The 22204-nt window shown below is 38.3% G+C and overlaps 1 protein-coding gene across 3 annotated transcripts in view; it reads right to left on the bottom strand.

The window, feature by feature from the left end:
- Positions 1–2361: 2361 nt before the first annotated feature.
- Positions 2362–22204, bottom strand: part of LOC102910850 (uncharacterized) — a 39102-nt gene continuing 19259 nt past the window's right edge. For 2 of the 3 annotated variants that reach the window (XM_015990388.3, XM_042275145.2), the window contains 3 exons: positions 12864–12956; positions 7402–7511; positions 2362–6401 (listed from right to left, as the gene is read on the bottom strand). In XM_015990388.3, coding sequence (XP_015845874.1) covers positions 4731–6401; positions 7402–7511; positions 12864–12956 — 1874 coding nt within the window. In that variant the 3' untranslated portion in view covers positions 2362–4730. Of the gene's footprint in view, positions 6402–7401; positions 7512–12863; positions 12957–22204 lie in introns of those variants that run through there. The other variant, XM_015990389.3, reaches the window with a different exon arrangement.

Genomic DNA, 22204 nt, shown 5'->3' on the forward strand with positions numbered 1-22204 from the left:
GGAATCAGATACCTTTGTATTCAGCCAGAGAGTGTTGGAAGTAGTAAGATTGCAAATTTGGTTTATTTGTAAGGTTTTATGGATTGCAAGGTTTTGCCTGTATATATGTCTGTACTACTTGCATACCCGATGCCCACAGAATCCAGAAGAGCTTATCAGATGGTCTGAAACTAGAGTTATACAGAGTTGTTAGCCACTGTGTGTGTCCTAGGAATCAAATCTGGGTCTTCTGGATGAGCAGGCACTGCTGTTAAACTACCATGCCATCTCTCCGGTGCCCAGTCTGGTTTATTTGAAAAGTTCTAGGTTAATCACCATTAAGGTAGGAAAATCAAGCAGTCATCGAGGACTGAAGAGCACGTGATGATATTTTGGAAAAGTATTGGTTGTATGGTAAAGGACAGGAGTAGGAGGATAATGAAAGTCATACTGATTAAAAGTGGCACTGTAGTTTGATTTTAGGAAGGCAGGTAATGACTGTAACAACAATAATCAGTATGAGAAGAAACACAAAGTTCTGTATAGGAACTCAACAATGTTTTCACTGACTGTAGCTATGGAATGGGTAATTAACTCAGTAAGTGTGAACCCTAGTCCAGGAATAGTCTTAGGTCTTCTGGAGAAGAGTTGTCTATGTGGATTCCTGCAATAGGATATATTATACAGGACATCAAGAGGATAGCAAAAAGGAACATAAAAAGGTATTACAGAACCAAGAAAGGAAGAATTCATTCTTGGGTCTTGTTAGAGAAAGCAGAGCTCTCTAAAAGGCTCACTGAAGCAAGGTCTTGAGCTTTTGAGTTGGGCAGGTAACTCCTTAACAGATCTTATAGATTGGACATGTGATTGGGACTTGATGTTAAAATAGCTTCCAGCAGTCACTTTATCCTGTGAGCAAGTTTTAAGGCAGACCCAAGCCACTGAGTTAATGTGAAGGGTGATTCTTATTTATCCTAGAATTCAGTAATGGCCTTCATATTCTGTCCCAGTGACATACTGAGAAAACATGTTCTGGGAGAAGTAAGTCATTGTCTTCTATGGTGATATTTTAATTGTACTGAAATGTGATTTTATTTATATGTTAATAAAGTTGCCTGGGGGTCAGAGCTAATAGCAAGCCATAGCAGAAACTGGGCAGTGGTGGTGCATGCCTTTAATCCCAGCTCTTGGGAGGCAGAGCTAGACACATCTCTGTGTGTTCAAGGATACAGCCAGCATGGAGACACACACCTTTAATCTCAATACCAACCATAGAAGACCTGGAGGTCTGTACAGACAGGCAGTGATGAGGAGGTCATGTGGTTGGGTTTACAATCAATGAGAAGGCAGAATAGAAAGTCTATAAAAAAGACAAACAGACAGGAGTAGGTCTCTTGCTGAGGAAGATAGCAGCGGCAGGGAAGGGTAAGGTTTTTAGCTCTTAGCTATCGCTCTGACCTCTTGGGCTCTCATCTTTGCATTGGCTCTGTGTTTCTTATTTAAGAAGACGGTTACATCTACAGTCTTCAGTTGCATATCCCCTGCTATTATATTGACCTCTTCCCAGAGACACCTGTTAGAATAGTGTTCTCAAGTGTTCATGTTTCTGAGCTATACTTTAGTTGGGGATGGGTATTCATACAGAAAAGCCTTACTTGATTGGGTTTAGAAGTATTTTTTTGTTGTTGTATTTTTAAGATAGGGTTTCTCTGTGTAGCTTTGGAGCCTTTCCTAGAACTCATTCTGTAGCCCAGGCTGGCCTCTAACTCAGAATCTGCCAGCCTCTGCCTCCCGAGTTTAGGATTAAAGGCATGTGACACCACTGCCTGGCTAGAAGTCTTTTAAGATAAAGTCTCATGTAGATCATGCTGGCGTGAACTTCACTATATAGCTGGAGAATGATCTTAACTTTAATCTTGTTTTCACCTCCTAATTTATTGATTATAGTGTTCTATTTTTATCAACTTCTCAGCCCATTTTTTGTACTTTTTCTTATGAAATAACATCACTATCATTCATGTGGACCTGTACTCACTCTGTAGCCCAGACTGTTTCTGAACTTGTGAACCTACTGCCTTGGCCAAGAGAGTAGTTAAGAACATAGGCATTCTTCACACCACTTCTGCTGTTTCTCCTTATGAGGACAGTATTATTTTATTTAGGTTTTTTTTTCTGGAGAATCCAGATGACATCATTCATATCCTGGTCTCCAGCTTAATTACATCTGCAAAAATGCTTATTCCTAATGTTATATTTAGAGGTTCAAAGGAAGTTGCTGTCAAACCTACACACACACACACACACACACACACACACACACACACACACACACACTATGGAATATGGACATATACATACACAATAAACATATGTAATTCAAGATTCTCATCAGCATTTATTTTAATTTTATTTTTTATGAAATTATGTATAACTTGAATTGCACTGTGTCCTCTATTTGGCTCTTTAAAGACTGCAAAACATGAAACTCTGTATCTGATTTTTATTTTCCCCTCTTTACTTAAATGTTATTCCATTGATGTTGTGCCTCTCATTTTTATGATGTTATCTACTGTGCATATTTTATTCTGATTAAAATGTGTTACTCATTCCTAAATGCTTTATATATTTTATTTATCTTTGAGTTTATTGGTTTTAGTTGTATTTGCTTCATAAATAATCCCCTAAGCTTCTTTAAAATAGTGGGTAACTTAACAATTTGGGGGACATAGTCACTATATGCTGTGCAGCTACATGGAATCTCTGTCTGATGTCTATGTTCTGAGTGTTTGATATTCAAATTGGAAGCACTATTTGGGGAAGTATCTTAAAGTTTAGAATGTGCAGCATAGTTGGTCAAGGTCACAAAGAAATGATTTTGAATCTGATACCTTTTCTTGATATTATGCTTCCTGTCTTTAAATGTCTATATCCTTTGTATGTGCTGGGATTACAGTTATAAAATATACACGCAGAGGCATATGCCCTATTATTAAGGTACACTCTGACCTTCAGTTCCTATATTTCTAAACAAACTGCACATATTCTATATGGTTATGATGAAGCCACTCAAGGAAATAAAGTCTACTATCCACAAAGCACAGATATTTATGTATGTATGGGCTTTAATAGATTAGACTGAACTACAAAGTTCCAATGACCACAAATTCATCAAAACATTGCCTAGGAACCTATATCTCAGGATAGAGCACTTGTCTAGAATGCCCAAGTCTGTGGTTTTGATTCAAAGCATTACAATAAGGAAAAAAAGCCCCCCAAAATAAAAAAAAGTTGCCTAATGGATATTGGCAAGGTATATTATTATGTTTCTTTATTGGGTTATAGTTGAACATTTTAACTTTTAATAGCACATTTAAGCAAAATTCTATTTGAAGAGTAACATGAAAATGACATATCCTGATGTTTTGTTATACAATTTCATAATACATAAAAAATTTTGATATTTTTCTACTGTGTGTATATTTTCTATATGTGTGTAGGGGGGAGGTACCTAACTATGCACATGCAGAAATCAGAGGATACTCAAGCTACACATCAAGATTGTCTCAAAACTAAACAATTATAAAAATGTGACACATTAAAAATGTTCATATCTGATGGGACATTAAAACTTATAGACTATTCTACCTGATATACAAATGTCCCATGAATGTAAATATTCTAAATCAAGATGACACACGAAAACTTCTGTGTAAATACAAGACTCATAAGTCTACTGCCACTGAGCCACATTTAAGCCAAGTGTACTTCTAAACTTCAAATGCGCTCTCACTTGCAAGAGTTATCTGATGGCTGGTACTGTGGGAGCATGGCTGAATGCCTTTTCTTGAATCCTTACATCTATACTTTACTGGCAAATCTGTAATAAACTCAGTTTAACTACTGAAGTGTTTTCAAATTGGACTCCTCTGGTTAATCACCTCTATTGGGTTTCCAATGCCAGATCAATTTCAAGTTCAATTTAAAATTTTTGGCACTCTTTATATTCTTAGGGTTTTAAATATATGGGTTGCAATGTCTTTACCTGACATGGGACAGTTCAAGTAGGCTTTACTGCTTTTAATCATATGGAATAAGATCATCTGTTGCTAAGGATAGCCTTCAGTCACAGAGTCTCAGGATGAGGATCTAGAATTGAAAGCATGTGGTAATATACATCACTACAATTTTTGCTGTACCTGGCATATCATATATGAAGTTTCTAATGTAGAAGCCTGATTTCTATTTTAAAACATGTCAGGCTGGGTGGTGGTGGTGCACAACTTTAATCTCAGCACTCAGGAGGCAGAGCCCGGAGGATCTCTGTGAGTTTGAAACTACACATAGAAACCCTACCTCAAAAAAACAAAACATGTCCATTTTCATTAATTTCATTGGGCCCCACACCTGCATAAGTTTCCAGGTATGAATTCAGGAGGCTTAATATTAGAAAGCTTTCCTCTGTTCTTAACATTCAGTGTTACTCACAGTATATTCAAGTCAAATGAAGAATGACACAGCTTTTCTACATTTTTTAACTTCATAGGATTCACACATATGGCTTCTCTTACAGAGCACTGTGGTACCACGCCTTCAATCTTTACAGAGATATGTCTCACTGTGGTATGTGTTCCTTGGTTGAGTAACAGCTGACTTACACTAGAAGTTTACCATACTTTTAAAATTAATCAGATTTTCACCTGCAAGCTTTCTGATTATACATTTTAGTAAAATTTCATTGATTCTTTACATCCTTAGGCTTTCTCATCTGACTTTGAGTAAGGTGTGACATGAGGAAGAAAAATTTCTGCATTTGGTACACTTACAGAGTTTCTCCTTTGTATGAATTCTTTCATACACAGAGAAGTTGCATTTGCTTTGAATTGTTCTCCTGCATTATTTACATCTAATGACTTCTCATGTGTATGAGTTCTTTGATGTCGAGTGAGCTGCTTCTTGAAGTAGTAAGCTTTCCTACATTGTTCACATGCATAGGGCTTCACACCTGTATGAGTTCTCTGATGTTGAGTGAGGTGTGACATCCAGGAAAAGGCTTTCCCACATTCTGCACAATGAAATGACTTCTCACTTGCATGAGTTTTCTGATGTAGAGAAAGATATTTCTTGCAGTAGAATGCTTTCTTGCATTCTGTACATTGATAGGGCTTCTCACCTGTATGAACTCGATGATGCTCAATGAGCAAATACTTATTATAGAATGCTTTTCCACATTGTTTACATCCATAGGGCTTCTCACCTGTGTGAGTTTTCTGATGTGCAGTAAGCCCAGACTTGCTGTAGAATGTTTTCCCACATTGCTTACATTCATATGGCTTTTCATCAGTGTGAGTTTTCTGATGTACAGTAAGCTGTGTCTGAGAATAGAATGCTTTCCTACATTCTGTACATTGATAGAGCTTTTCACTTATATGAGTTCTCTGATGTACAGTGAGGTGGGACTTACAGTAAAATGCTTTTCCACATTGTTTACATTCAAAAGGCTTCTCACCACTATGAGTTTTCTGATGCACACTAAGGTTAGACCTCCAGTAAAATGCTTTTCCACATTGTTTACATTCAAAGCGCTTCTCAGCAGTATGACTTTTCAGATGATGAGTAAGTTGTTTCTTAAAGTGGAAAACTTTGGGGCACTCTGTACATTCATATGGCTTCTCATCTGTATGAGTCCTTTGATGTCGAGTGAGGCACGCACTGAAAGAGAAAGTTTTTCCACATTCTGTACACTCATAAGGTTTCTCACTTACATGAATTCTCTGATGTAGAGAAAGATGCGTGTTACAGTAGAAAGATTTTCCACATTTCACACATTCATAGGGTTTCTCTCCTGTATGACTTCTTTGGTGTCGAGTGAGTTGTGACTTATAGTAAAAAACTTTCCTACATTCTGTACATTCATGTGGCTTTTCACCTGTATGACTTCTCTGGTGGACAGTGAGATGTGACTTATAGCTGAAAGATTTTCCACATTCTGTACACTCATAAGGCTTCTCACCTGTATGACTTCTCTGATGTTCAGTGATTTGTGACTTGTAGTAGAAGTATTTCCCACATTCCAGACATTTGTAGGGCTTCTCATCTGTATGAGTAATCTGATGCTGAGACTTGGTGTGGGAAGCTTTCCCATATCCTGTACTTTCATATGGCTTCTCATCTATACAACTTCTCTGATGTTCAGTGAGGTATGACTTCCAAGAGAATGTATTCCTGCACTGTCTATGTGTACAGGGTGTTTCCTCTAAAGGGCTCTGATGATTATTGAGAAGTGACTTATAACTGAAAGCTGTCTCACATGCGAGTGTGCTCTGATCCCTTGTGCGCTGTGACTGTTGGCAAAACATCTTCACACATGCTTTCCCTTCATAAGATGTCCCCTGGCAGATTTTCTGTGCCACCATCAGTTCTGCCTTGATACAGAGGAATTAGTTATATTTCATACAGCCACAGGGCTTTTTCTTAGAACATGCTTTCTAACTTTGGTTTAGAATCTATCTTGTGCTATATAGATAAATGTCATATATAAAGATATCTAATAGTTACTGAGTTTACCAGAGATCTATTTAATATGAAAATTTATGCATAAATAATATTGTCTTTAACAATATCACTGGTCAAATACATTGACAACATCACTTTCAACTTTGACTGAGATTATGGCAAATTAACGATCAGGATGTCAGAATAATTTTTCCATTATCATTAAAGTTATCATGTTCTTCTCCAGCTGTAATATTAACAACCACACAATAGACAAAGACGCTCAGCTGTAAGCTCCTTTGTAAGTATATAGGAGGGAACAAATGTGTATATACAAGTTTATGTGTGTCTGTGTATGAATATGTGAGGTTACTAAAGGTTGCTGTTCAGTCTTTTCATAAATCACTATTCACTATATTTATTTTTATTTTATGAAAAGGTCTCTCACTGGGCCTGAACCTTCCTAGTTGGGATGGAATCACAGGCCAGCAAAGCCAGTAACCCTAATCTCTCTGTTTTCATAGCACTAGTCAGAGATACATATCACCACAGCTGTTTTATATATGGGTGCTGAGTATACAAACTCATGTTCTCATGCTATGTCTAGCATTTTACTGACTAAACAATCTTCCCAGGCCTGTGTTAATTTCTTTCATTTTTCAAATTATATTGGTGCTTGTGTGTATATATGTATGCCATGGCACACATATGGAGGGAAGAGAACAAATTTCAGGGTTTTTCTTCATCATCTACCACATGGGACATGGGGATCAAACTCAGATGGTCAGGCTTGGTGACAAGTCCCTTTACAAACTGAGCCATCTTGTTGACCTGAGATAAGTTCCTGAAGAGAGATTCCTAATTTCCAATCTTTATGTTTACATTTACATCTGAAATATGTTAAGAACTCAAGTTAAATATTTTACTTACTTCAACAATTTCTTCATTTGATATCTGCCTGTTGGTGATTTCAACTTGCCACAAAAGTCCCTTGTGATATTCCTGGTCATTCTCAATTGGGACAGTCATTTTATGAACACCTAAAATGACAATGAAAATATCCCCATACATGAATAACTCTAAAATCTTGTTCATGTGTCTTCTCATTCTCATAGAAACTATAAAATAATATTGACTTTTGATAATGGTACACATTTTATTTCTTCATGAAGAATATACAAATTATTTACTTCATCTTGCAAATAAACACTGAATACTCCATGAGATTAAAGGTGTGTACCACCATGCCTAGACCAATCTGATTCTTCTCACAGTTGACTAATACACCAGAAATGTGCCTCATCTTTTATGATGAATCTAGTGATGAGTACAAAGGATGATATCATATCTTGGTTACTGTGAGCATGGGACTTGAGGGGCAGCCACTGTATACTTAATCCTATCACACATATAGCCAGACACAGGAGACCTGGATTATACAGCTGAATAATTCTATATTATCACCAACTGTGTGTATGTGTTCTTTCTTGACATATTCTCAATATTAATCCCATATTGAATGATTACCTAGCAAAGGTATTTCTTTTCTATGGATACTTCTCCACTCTGGTTATTGCTGGGTAGAAATTTTAAATTTATGAAATGTATTCATTTTATGTTATTGTAGCTGTTTTTGTTCGAAATCTAGTCTCATCTGTCATTTTCTGGTCTTAAACTTAGTATGTGGAAGATGACCTTGAACTCCTCTGACTTTGGGGGTTTTACGCATGAATCACCATGCCCTGCTATACATTCACATTCCACAGGTGTTTACATTCTATTCAAAAGTCAAAATACTTGGCTTATTCAATTGTATTCACATGAATTTCTCCAGCTGTTTCAAAATTAAAGCACTTCTATTAAGGTCTCTTCCATAAGTACAGGGGAAGAAATACCTGTCTAGGTTCAGTCTTTTATGTGCGGAGATCTACTTTTTATAAAACTCTCTTTTAAAGTCCTTTTGATGAAATATAGATTCTTTGTAATTTGAGAAAAAGATGGCTACAGTTGTCTGAATATACTTTTGCATCATTGTGTTAGTCCATTACAGTGTCTGTAATAATGGTTTCTGCCAACAGCTTACTATTTTTGCTAATATAGCTCTTGTAGCATTCTTTGGAAGCAGGTATGTCCAGCATCACACCTTTTCTACAGGATTCCATTGGCTGGCTGGACTTATTTCTTCTGTAAAACAATTACATGTTTATATTTTCCTGTTTTCTAAAGAATAAGTTATCATTTCCTGGGAATGTCTTGAATGTATAGATAGCTTTCATTAAAAGGATATTCGATGGACAGTGGTGGCATAAGCCTTTAATCCTAGCACTCGGGAGGCAGGGCCAGGCAGATCTCTGTGAGTTTGAGGCCAGCCTGGTCTACAGAGCAAGATCCAGGACAGGCACCAAAACTTCACAGAGAAACCCTGTCTCGAAAAAACAACAACCACCCCCCTCACCACAAAAAAGGATATTTGAGGGGCTGGCTAGATAGCTCAGCTGGAAAAGATGCTTGCTGTGCAAGCCTGGTAATGTGAGTTCAATCATTAGAACTTACATAAAGGTGGAAGGAAAAAACTACATATAGTTGTCCTTTGACTCCCACATACATGCTATAAAATATATGGCCCTGTCATGCACACCATGCCCAAACACTGAATAATAATAATAAACTTAAAAAATAAGTTTTGAGTATACTAATTGCATTAATTTTGAGTATATTAATTGCATTAATATAGGAAAATGTGAGGTCTTTAGTGTCTTCTTAAATCTCCCTTTTAAAAAATTACATTTAATTATTTGTTTATATGTAGGGGTGCACACAAACCAAACCACATGTGTGGAGGTCAGAGAACAAATACATAATGATTCTCTCCTTCCACAATAATAGTCTTGGATTGAACTCAAGTCCCTTTATCCACTGAGCTATGTTGCTAGCACCTCAATTTCAAAACTGTGTTAAAGTTTTAGCAGTATACACAATTTAGAGTATTCCTAGGTAGCTTAGGTTGTTTTTTTTAAGGTAATTTTAAATTACATTGTTTTCTTCATTTCATCCTCAACATGTTCATTTTTCAAATGTAGAAAAGATATTGGAAGCTAAGCTGGTAGAGTGTTTGCCCAGCAAAGTCCTGGTTTCAGTCCCCAGCACTACATAAAACTAGGCAAGGTGACACCATTTTAGAAATTCAAGGTGATCTTAAATTAAAAATCAAGGTCATTCTAGGCTACATGAGATGCTGTTTCAAAACAAGTTGCTGCCAGCTTGAAGCCCTATCAATGAATTACGGCACTTGGTATATGTTAAGACCTGGATCTTACTCTTAGCAGAAAAAGGAGGGAGGGAAGGCGATGTAACCAATTTGCTATGTTTATTGTGTACCCTGTTACTTACAGACAATGTTTAAGAGCCCTTATGGTCATTGAAATATAGGGTCATGTCACCTGAAAATTGAATTATCACTTCTTTCTTTCTTAACTTGTATTTCTTGGTTTCTTTTGCTTGCTTTTCTGCTCATTATAAAGTTAACATCTGTTTCAAAAAGACTCAAGAGTGAAGACCCTATATTGTCCCTTACATTAAATGAAATGTTCTCAGTTTGGATGGATCACTCCATTCATTTATTTCCCCCCCCCCTTTTTTCTTTTCTTTTTGAGATATAATCTATGTAGTCCTGGCTGTAATGGAACTCACTATGTAGACTGGGCTGGCTTAATAACTCACAGAGATCTTCATGACTCCATACCATGTCCAACACATTCATGTTTTAGCACTTTGACCAGTCATGAATCCTACTGTAACCAGTACTCACTGCAAAAGTAAGCTTCTCTGACCAAAGTTGACACTGGCATTAATCTATAGATACATGCATAAATATTTAACCAGCAATCTGACAGGCACATCAGGTCCATTTAGCAAAACATGAACAGTACCTTCCTCACTAAGGCCTCTAACTACCCCAGTCACACAAATGACAATTCAGTCACTGAGTTAAGTTATTAGAGTGATCATGTTGTGGCACAGTTGACACTTTTGCTTGCTCTTTTGCCACAATGACTGAATTTCCAGAGTGCCATTGGTACAGGTGTAGGGATGGCTAGCTCTTCTCATTTTATGTCAGGGTCTTTTCCATCAGCAGCCTTCATTTGTAGCCTCAATCTCTATCACTACTAAGAGAAGAGAAAGCAAATTGCAATAACAACACTGCTACCAAAATAAACCAGGTATAAACATAGAATAAATATAAAAACAAATTAGAGCCTGCAAGATGGAACCAAGGGTAAAGAAACTTGCTGCAAGTATGATGGCGTGAATTCTATCCTAAGAACCCAAATGGTAGGAGGAGAGCCAGCTTCCACAAATTGTCCTCTGGTCTCCACAATAGTGAGCCATAATGTGTACAAGCACACACACACAATAAATAAATGTAAACAGATGAATTAATAAATTAAAGTAAAAAGTGATACACTACAGAATATGTGATTATTGAAGTACAAATTTCAGGTAAAAATTAATAAATATTATGCTAGGTATAGTGGCACACACCTTTAATCCCAGCACACTGAAACAAAGGCAGGCATATTGCTGTGAGTTCAAGGCTAGCCTGCTCTACATAATGAGTTCTAGTATAGTCAAGGCTACACACAGAAACTTGTCTGAAAAAAACAAGCAATAATAATAAGATGTAAATGAGATAATAAAAAGGGTTTCCTTTTTTAATCCTACTTCAGAGCAAGGAAAGTAGAAAATAGGTGTGGTGGTTTGAATAGGTATGGCCCCCATACTCATGTGTTTGAATTCTTAGCCCATAAAGGTTTTGCATTATTAGAAGGTATGGCCTTGTTGGAAGAAATGTGTCACTGTGGATGTGAGTTCTGAGGTCTCATATGTTCAAACTACACCCAATGTGGTACACAGTCTCCTTTAGCTGCCTGCAGATTAAGATGTAGAACTCTCAGCTTCTCCTTCGATACCATGTCTGCCGGTATGTCACCATGTTTCCCTCCATAATAATAATGGTCATGGTGTCTTTCCACAGCAATAAAACCCAAACTAAGACAACTGTAATACGGATCTTAAATGGTCTTACTAATAAAAAACCAGGGCCAGATATTGGGGTGAATTCTGAAAGATCAGAGTAGCAGAACAAGCCACAGCCAACCTTACCTTGACAACTCCTCATCTGATCTTGTTTCCACAAATTCTCAGACTGAAATTTCTAAGTCCTTCCTGAATGGATCTCAGTTGAACTGTTGATAAAAGCCTAGAAGCTTCTAATTCCTAATCCTCAGGCCTTACAAACCTTTCTACTTCCTGCCATCACTTCCTGGGATTAAAGGCGTGTGTCTTTCCCAAGCAAGAAATGAGATCTCAAGTCTTGGGATTAAAGGTGTATGTCACTATACCTGGCAGTTTCCATTGTGGCCTTGAACTCACTGGAATGCTAGGATTAAGGGTGTATGCCACCAAAACATTTCATTATTTATCCTATATTAGTGAGTCCAATACAAAATTTGTATATAATACAGAAAAATCCAATTCAATGTAAAATATTTAAAACAAATAGTTCCTTTTTACAAGCAGATTCAATAATCTACCCCTTATCTGTATCCTCTCTCACCCCCCCTCTCTCTTTTTAAACAGCAACCCTGAATTTAATCTCCTTTGTTGTTTAGCTGTTTTTTTTTTTTTTTTTTTTTTTTTGCGGTGGGGCGTGTGTGTGTGTGTGTGTGTGTGTGTGTGTGTGTGTGTGTGTGTGTAAAACCTGAAAGATCAGAGGCATAGGAAAAGCTACACCAACCTCACCTTACCCTTCCTCAGTCTCCAAAGAGACCTACTTCCTATATACCCATGCCTATATGCCTTTCTGTTCTGCCATCTCATTTCCTCTCTCTGTTTAGCTATATCACTTCTTCTTCCTGCCTAGCTCTGTCACTTCCTGTCTGTCTGTCCAGAACTCCAGACCTTTATGGTTAGTGCTGGGATTAGGGGTATATACCACACACATGCCTCTGTTCCCAGTGTGGCCTTGAACTCACAGCAATCCAGACAGAACTCTGCCTCCTGAGTAATAGGATTAAAAGCATGTGCTACCATTGCCTGACCTCTATGCTTACTATAGTGGCTATCTTTTTCCTCTGATCCTCAGATAAACTTTATTAGATTGCACAATATTTTGTGGGACACAATACATTACCACAGACAACAGGGTAAGGAAAATACACATCAGAAACAACCAAAACAAGGTAATGAGTTCATATGGCTAATTCTTTCCAGAAATTGCAAAAATCAAAAGTCTGGTTGGGAGTAGGTAAGTTGATGAAAAGCATTTAACATGACCAACAGGATGAACGGTCCTCTTGCTGACCTCCCTTGCTCAGTACGCATTTACCAACCTGGAAGGCTCTGGATAGAGGCTTCTGCTAAACTCCATGGCCCAAATCCATGCTCTAACTTGAAGATCAACTCAGGTTTGGTCGTGCAGTGTCCTGTAAGTGGGAAATAATAAACAAAATTTGCAAAAGTGTTAGGTTCAGTCCACTAATGAAAGACAAGAAATCTAATTAAGGACCTGTGCTTTGATCAATGAATCAGAAACTTTCATTAGAGGGTTTATACTAACATTCTTCACTGACTGGATTATCACTTTCAATCAGCATTTCCAGAAAATTTTAAGGAAACAGAGGTAAATAAAAAAGAAAACACAATAAAATTAGAACAATAACAACAAAAGATATTTATGGTAGTTTGAAAGAAAATGGTTCCCAAAGGTAGTGGCACTATTAGGAGGTGTGGCCTTGTTTGAGGAAATGTTTCACTGTAGGGATGGGCTTTGAGGTGTCTTTTGCTCAAGCTTTCCTCAATGTGACTGTCAGTTGACTTCCTGTTATCTGTAAGATGTAGGATTCTAAGCTCCTCCAGCACCATGCCTGCCTGCACACCACCATATTCCCTGCCATGATGATAATGGACTGAACCTCTAAAACTGTAAGCAAGTCCCCTCAATTAAATGTTTTCCTTTTGCTATAGTCATGGTGTCTCTTCACAGCAGTGGTAACCTTAAGATAACATTTAAGACAAATTATACTGGAGAGAATAATCATAAAAACAATCAGCTGAAGGACTGAAGAGATAGCTCAGTGGTTAAGAACACTTGATACTCGTACAGACCCAGATTCAGCTCCTCACACCCTTATCAGGTGGCACACAATCACCTGTAACTCTAGTTCCAGCAAACCTAACACTCTTTTATCCTCTGCAGGCACTGCATAGACATGGCATAAATAAAAATGAATTTTAAAAAAATGCTTTAATCGCTGAAATGGAATGAGGCTGATAAGAAGTGGTGGGTGAGGCTGCTTGTGAGTGGTAAAGGGTAAAGGAATTAGTGCTGGCCAAGTCTTCCAGTTAAGATCTGATACCTGTGCAGAGTGAGGAGGAAGCAGGATTGAACAGGGGAGGCTTAAGACCAAAACACTGGTCTAAGGGTCTTTGATCACAAAACTGGGAGTCCTGGAGAAAAGGTTGCTCACTAAAGGATACTGACATATGTAGAGATGACCAGGCCTACTCGGTGATAGGCTGGGGAAGAGCATGTCCTTGACTCAAAGTCTAAGTGGATCCATAGCCTACAAGATGAGGTTGTCAGTTAACCATTTTGTATAGCTGAACAGCAGATTGTTTCCTTAGCACCTACAACCTGGAATACAACATTAAATAGTCACTAAAGCCCATGGGGAGGCAATCAAGGGAAAGGTGGCCTGCTATGTTGGTGAGTCTTTAGAAATTAAGGAAGGAATAGAGAATGAATTGAGCAAAGAACTTGGCAAAATAGGTATTGAGAATGCTGAAGAGGGCACCTTCAGTGGTGTGGTTAGAATCAAAGCTCAACTGGAATGGCTTGTGTGGTGAATGACAGACAAGGAAAGAGACAGAAATTAAAGACAACTTTGAAAGCTTTATAAAATGGCAATAACTGAATGAGTATGAAGTGCAGAACTCTTCAGTTTCTTTCCATGTAACCTTGGCTGCCCTGGAACTCCCTGTATAGATCAAACTAGCTTCAAACTTTGGCTCTGCCTCCTGAGTGCCAGAATTAAAGGCATGTATCACAACTCAAAAACAAAACAACAACAACAAAAATGCTTTAAGTAAACTAAACTAGTGGGTGTGGTTAAGCACATACTTAATTCCAGCAATTATAAGGCAGAGGTAGGTAGATCACTTTGAGTTAAAGGTCAGCCTGGTCTATTTAATGAGTCTTAGGCCAGCCAGGGCTATATAGTGAAATACTTTCTCAAAAATGAATAAATTAAATAATCCAGGCAGATTATAGAAAACTGAAAGAATATAAAGATAATTTAAAATATATGCATCATCATCGAAAAGCAAATGTGCCTTCTATGTGTATTATTTAGAAAAGATATGAAAGAAAATACAGGAGAGATAAGTCATACATCAACAAATGACTCTATGTCACATTATAATCAAATAGAAAAATAGCAAGACAAAGAGAATTCTCAACAGTTTAAGAAGAAAGTCTAATGTTGAATATATAATAACACCCACTAGAGGTACAGCCATGCTTTTTAGCTGTCACCATATTCACCAGCATACAATGACTTCAAAGCTACACATGGATACAGCAAACAAACCTAAGGTACATTAACCCCAATGAACACGGGCACAAAGATTCTCAACAACAACAAAAAAATCAACACAGCACATAAAACAATTAGAAGCTATGGTCATATGTGATTCATACTAGAAATGCAGCCTTCACCATAAGGAAATTTGAAACCCTCATATCATGCACTAAACAATAAATAGCTGTATTTCTAGATATAGTGGCATCCACCATTTATCCTAGTAGTCAGGAGTCAGAGCAAACTGATTTCTGTGAGTTCCAGGGCAGCCAGATTTGCACAGTAAGATCCTGTCTCAAAAAATCAGTACTATCACAACAAAAACAGTCATATGACTACAATGGATGTATAAAAGGTATTTTTATCTTCAGAAAAAAAACTTCAGTCAATAAACTATGACTATATACAACAAAACTGCAGTCAACAGGAATTGACTCCTAGGGGAGTGGAGCAAGCCCTAGGAACACATCATGATATGCTTTCACCACTCTTAGTTTACTAATAAAGACACATATACCCGATAAGGTAAAGAAACAATAACATCTAAAGGAGAAAGGGGAATGTAAAGGTGAGGTTATTTATAAATGATGCTATAAAGAGAAAACCTTATACTCTAAACCAGGGCTAATGGATGATATAACATGTGACAAAACCAGAAGTCAAACACCAATCTTCATACCTTCTGTGTGCACGAAGAACAAATTTGCTGAGAAATTCAGAATAACCTCCTTAAAAATGGCCACTCAGGACCAGGCATGGTAGTGCATGTATTTAATCCCAGCATTTAGGAGCCAGAGGAAGCCACATTTCTATGAGTTTGAGACCAGCCTGGTCTATGTATCAAGTTTCAGACCAGCCATATAAAACCATGTCTAAAAAAAACAATAATAAACAAATCAACAAAAAACAGAAAGCAAAGAAAAAAGAAAAGGTTCAATACTGGAGCTGGAGAGAAGTCTCAGTGGTTAAGAGCACTTACTGCTCTTGCAAAGGATGTGGGTTCAATTCTCAGCACCTACACGATGGTGTACGACCATTCAGTTTTGGAGGATCTAATATGCACTTCTGGCCTCCCAGGAAATCAGGCTTTCATGTGGTACATGGATACACATACATACAAAACCCATATACATTAAATAAATTAAAAAAATAGATTTTATTCAAGACAGAGGGAGCTGCCAGCACCTGTAGGACCAAGGAGTAGCTCAAGGAGCCTGAGACCCATGGAGGCTCTGAAGGGAGATGCTTAGGAGAGGACTCTTCAGAGCCCACAGTATCTCCTGAACAATTACAAAAAGGCAGGTCTTATGAAAAGGTACTTTTTAAAAGTGCTCTCATGAAACTGGAAGGAAAAGATGGCAGAGCAGAGATGCATGATGAAGAATGGTGAAACTAGAGCTGCAGCAGTGAAGGGTATGGGAATGGTATGGGAGTGTGGCCCCAGCAGACAAAGAACATGTTGTTGCTGAATAGAAGAGCTCATCCTCAGGCCATCGCTGCAGTGGACTGGGGAGCTTTGCCGAGTAGTGCTGGCAGGGTGGTTTTAAGCAGCCTGGAGCTCTCACAGGCTGTTCTCCTGAAATCACTGCCCAGTCATACAATTGCTCTGACTGAGCAATGAAAGGATGTTGAAGATAAAGAATGGTTCATTTTCTAGATTGGACCTCCTTAAAAGACATCCATGGACTGTGCTGTCACAAGAGGCCATGTGATATCTGTTGTCCATGCTATAGCCAGGTGATGTGCTGGTGTCAGTGGTCTGTAGAGGCCAAACTGGCATCCGTGATCTGTGCTGCCAATGGATACCATGTTGATGTCTGTAGTCTGTGCTGTCACCAGAGGGCCATGCTGATGATGTCTGTGGTCTATAGGAGGCCATGTTCATGTCTGTGATCTGTGCAGCCACCTATGACCATGTTGATGTTTGTGGTCTATTTTACCACTGAAAGACATATGGATGTCCATGGCCTGGACTGCTTCCTGAGACCATGCTGCTGTCTGTCATCTACGCTGCCACCAGAGGCCATGTCCATGTCAGTAGTCTGTGTTACTGCCAGAGTCCATGTGGGTGTCCATTGTCTGTGCTCCTACTGGGGGCCATGTTGATGTCTATGGTCCAAGGTACCACTGAGGGCTATGTTAGTGTCCATGGTCCTTGCTGTGGCTAAGAGGTCTTATTGATATCCACGGTCTGTGCTACTGCCATAGGCCTTGTTGATGCTCATGGACCATGTTGCTACAGGAGGCCATGCTGATACTGGTGTTACTGCCAGAGGCCATGTGAATATCCATGGCCTGTGATCCCACTGGAGCCATGTTGATGACCATGGTCCATGTTACCACCAAAGGTCATGTGGATGTCTGTAGTTTGTACTGCTGCTGAAAGTCAAGTTGGTGTCCTTGGCCGCATCTGTATTGATGTTCATAGTCTGTGCTGTCACCAGCAACCATGTGGAAGCATGCCACCTGCTGTTATGAACAAGGAAGTTTCTTTTGCAGTGGTATCCATGATGACTATAGACTCTATCCCCACATTGTGGAATGAGAGTAGTAACTGCTGAAAGTTGTTCTCCATCCTTCATATATATGACATAGCATGTTCATACTCAAATATAAATACATACAAAAAATAAATACATGTAGTAAACAAATATTAAAAATGATCTTGTTGGGCCTAGAGAGGTAGCTCAGTGGTTAAGAACATTTGTTGCTCTCGCTTAGGATTCAAGTTGGTTCCCAGCACCCACATGGTGCCTCACAACCATTTCTAACTCCAGTTCCAAGGTACCTGATGCCCTCTTCTGATCTCTATAGTCACCAGGCATGTACTTGGTACATACACAAACATGCAAGCAAAATCCTCATACACATAAAATGAAATGAATCTTAAAGAAAAGTGGACTTGTCATTATGGTCATTTGGTAAGGGGCATATGTAGTATGGCCAAGATTCTACATGTAATGTTCAGCATTACCAAAAATAAATACAAATAAATAAGCACCTTAACATATTGGGCTACTCACCATCCCTACATGTCTGTTTTATACAAACCAAGGAGAAAAGATAAGTACATTGGCTGTCCAGCGCCAAACAGTCAGTCCTGAAGACATATATAAGTAATACTATATGACCAAACAGGAGGCAGAGGAAGGTGGATCTGTGAGTTTGAGGCTTCCCTGGTCTACAGAGTTCCAGGACACCCAGGGCTACACAGAAAAACCTTGTCTCAAGAAACAAACATACAAAATTTTAAATGTGAGGGGATGAACAGATGGCTCAGTGGTTAAGAACACTTACTGCACTCACAGAGGACTGGAGTTCAGTTTGCCAGATCCATACAGCAGCTCACAACCATCTATAACTCCAGTCCCAGGGGATCTGATGCCCTTTTCTGACCCCACAGGTTCCTGCACTCAGGTACACACAACACACACACACACACACACACACACACACACACACACACACACTATATATATATATATAATATCAAATATATTATATATTTATTATATAATATATTATTATATTAATATTATATATATATATATATATATATATATATATATATATATATATATATATATAAAGGTTAGCTTCAGGTATATAGTGATATAGTGTACTCAAGGCTAACCTCAGATAAATTATATAAAATTACACACAATAATGATTACTCCCAACAGTAAAACCTTGTTTCAGGAAACCAAGCCCTTCCCCCACAAAAAAGCATGAATCACAATTCATTCCATGCTATAGATTAGAAAAATATTATTACTTTGGTTAGTGGTGGTGCACACCTTTAATCCCAGCACTCAGGAGGAACAGACAGGTGGATCTCTGTGAGTTCAAGGTCAATCTGGTCTACAGAGAGAGTTCTAGGGCAGGCCCCAAAGCTTCAAAGAGAAACCTTGTCTCAGAAAAACAAAAAGAAAAAAGAAAATGAAAAATATTACATTCAGGACAGACTTTTGGCCAATTATGTGACAAACATAGGTATAAACTGAGTATGTTGGGACGTTTTGGTAGTACAATTGACTGAATGCCCTTGTTTTCTAAGAATCCCAGTAATTTCACTTATTCTCTAAGCCTGATGGAATCTTTCTTTGGGTTTATCTACTCATTTCATAGTTGTGAATAGATGTCTGTTTATTGTAATGGAAATGTAGTAGAGTCATTGTATCTAGGGTAAACATTAGAATAAATGGTTGTTTTTCACTGTACCTAGGGTAAACATCAGAAGGAAACAGTTGTTTGTTGGAGGTATTTAGACCTTGGAGAAATCACTGCAGAAAACTGTGAGCATCATTTGATCACACTGCAAACCCTGATTTTCTGATTAAATAAAATTAACTTTAATCATGGTTACCTGCTGTGGAATAATCTTTTTTGTACACTGTGAAGATTTGTCACTCCAATTGGTTTAAAAAAAGCTGACAGTCTGGTAGCTAGGCAGGAAGTATAGGTGGGACAACCAAACAGAGGAATTCAGATGGAGATGAAGTAGGACATGCCAGAGAGGTAAATGCCACAAGCCTCAGGGTAGCACATAGATTAATAGGAATGGGCTAATTTAAGTTGTAAGAGCTAGTTAGTAATAGCCCTGAGCTATTGGCCTATCATTTATAATTAATATTAAGACCTTGAGTGGTTATTTGGGAGCAGGTGGTTGGGACAGGAAAATTTCACCTACAAATGGCATCCAACATCTAGGGCCATGTACATACACATAACGCCTGATGGAGCTGAGAATTCCTAGCCTCATGACTCCCATGCTGTTGCAGTACAGAGACACATATCCTGGCAGCTGCCAGCATGGAGCTAAACTGCATGCCAGGTTCCTGCAGTCTCTCACATGGTCCAAGGTACAGAGCTGTGTCTCCCAGCTCCATGCTATGTGCATTGGGGTTTTGCTCATACAGACAAAAAAGGTTACACATATACAGTAAAGACAGATTCAGACAGAAAAAAAACCCTCTAGTTGGGTTACAGTGTGCTTAAAAATATATATAGGCTTGAGAGAAAAAAAGAGAAGGTGGAGACAGTCATAAAAAAGAAATATGTAGTTTTAAAAAATAAAGTCTTTAAAAGGGGAGTAAAGTAATATTATAAAAGCCACGTAAAAATAGAAAATACACAGAGAGTCTGGATCCTATATGTTATTGTGTTGTCTTTAAATTTTTTGGCTGCAAGAGACACTGGATTATGAAACCTGGTAGATCAAACCAAACTATATATTTTAAAAATATCTTGACTTCAAAATTAAAGTCAAAAGGCATGTTACTTTGCGGGAAAGGTTATGCTTTGATTTCTACAGGAAATGAGAAGCTGTGGATTCATTTGGGGTTAGAAGAAACCAGGTTTGATTGAGGAAACCCCTGAAAATCCTGACGACAAACATGAAATAAACAAACAAACAAAAAAAAACCCTACAAAATACATATCGTATATTTTACCTGCTCAAATATGAAACAAAAAAAATTATCTTTTGTATGTCTTTAAATAGTCTCACAGGAAGTAGGTCTTTTTCAGAGAGCTAGGAGCACCACAGGAAGAAGGGTAGGGTTTTAGCTCTGAGCTCTGACCTCTTGGCTTTCTCTTTTACATTGGTTCTGTGTTTCTTATTTAATAAGATGGCTGGTTACATCTACATCTGGCGCCTAACGTGACAAGAATCCATTAAAAACCGCTTGGCTTGCTGGCAGGTCCGGTTTCGTGTAAGGGCGGCTGGCTCCCGAGCCCAGGTGGTCAGCTCCTTAGTCCGAGCGGCCGGCTCCCTAGCCCAGGCCCAGGTCAGCTTGGCCTCAGTTCAGACTAATCGTGACTTGCTTGCTTAAAGCCGGTGCTACAAACAACTCAGGCCTGCCCTGCTGAACAGGGACCCTGCCTGTAAAGACAACGCACATGGTAGGAGCTTAAGGAAGCCAGAGCCAAGCCTTCACTGAGCTCAAAAGAGAACACATGGCTGGATTTAAGCTTTAGCCGGCTACGCTTTCTTGCTCTCTCTCTCTCTCTCTCTCTCTCTCTCTCTCTCTCTCTCTCTCTCTCTCTCACACCTCGGACACTAGGTGGCTGTTTTGAAATTTCCTCGGATTTCTACTGTTCTACGCAGATTTGGTATGTCATAACATATCAGATATTTTAAAGGAAACTATTTAAAAGAGAAATTTTTTCCACATTAAAAAAAAAATAGGTTTTATGTGTACATTGGAAGAAAATTAGGTTTTGTTTGAAATTTTAGGCAGTCTGACAATGGAACAACTATATGAGAAGATTAGTATTGTTGGAATTATGCAGTTTATCACTATGCTTATCCTCATTTTACTATTTAAAAAGATAGTCAATTTAAGTGCCAGGATGACAGCTTTAGAAAAACTTGTTAAACCTGTAAAAATTCAGACAGAAGAAATTAACAGTGAAGTTGTTTCAAGTTTGGATCATGAGGTTACAGAAAAAAAGCCTATTTTCACACAGTCACCCTTAATTTATCCTGTAATCGCACAGCAGTTGCCTGATGAAATGACTACACAAATTATTTGGGCTCCAATTGAAATGATGGATTTTAAAAGGATTAAGGAGGCTATAGTATCTTATGGCATGCATTCCCCATATGTAAAGCAAATGTTAAACTCTTGGTCAACATATATTAGGATTGTACCGCAGGATTAGTGGGAGCTGGCACAAGCTGTTCTTGAACCCAGCCAGAGGCTTCAATTTTTAACTTGGTTCAAGGATGAAGCTAAAAACATAGAAAAACAATGGAGGGATAAAGGAATACAAGTTTGCCAGGATCGGCTTATTGGAGAAGGCCAATATACTTCAGTACACACACAATGTTTATATGATGTCCAAACCCTAATTTTATGTTGAATGGCAGCCTTGAATGCATGGGACAGAGTTGAGGAACCAGGAAAAAAATCTGAGTCATTTACTAAGATTATGCAAGGCCCAAAAGAATCTTTCACAGATTTTTTACAAAGACTGGCTTCAGCAGTAAAAAGAATGGTCTCAGATTCAGAAGGTAGTAAGATAATAATTGAATCTTTGATCTTCGAGAATGTGAATGCAGCATGCAAAAAAATAATCAGGCTGTT

The sequence above is a fragment of the Peromyscus maniculatus genome, chromosome 1 (genome assembly GCF_049852395.1).
Source record: "Peromyscus maniculatus bairdii isolate BWxNUB_F1_BW_parent chromosome 1, HU_Pman_BW_mat_3.1, whole genome shotgun sequence".
NCBI lineage: Eukaryota > Metazoa > Chordata > Mammalia > Rodentia > Cricetidae > Peromyscus > Peromyscus maniculatus.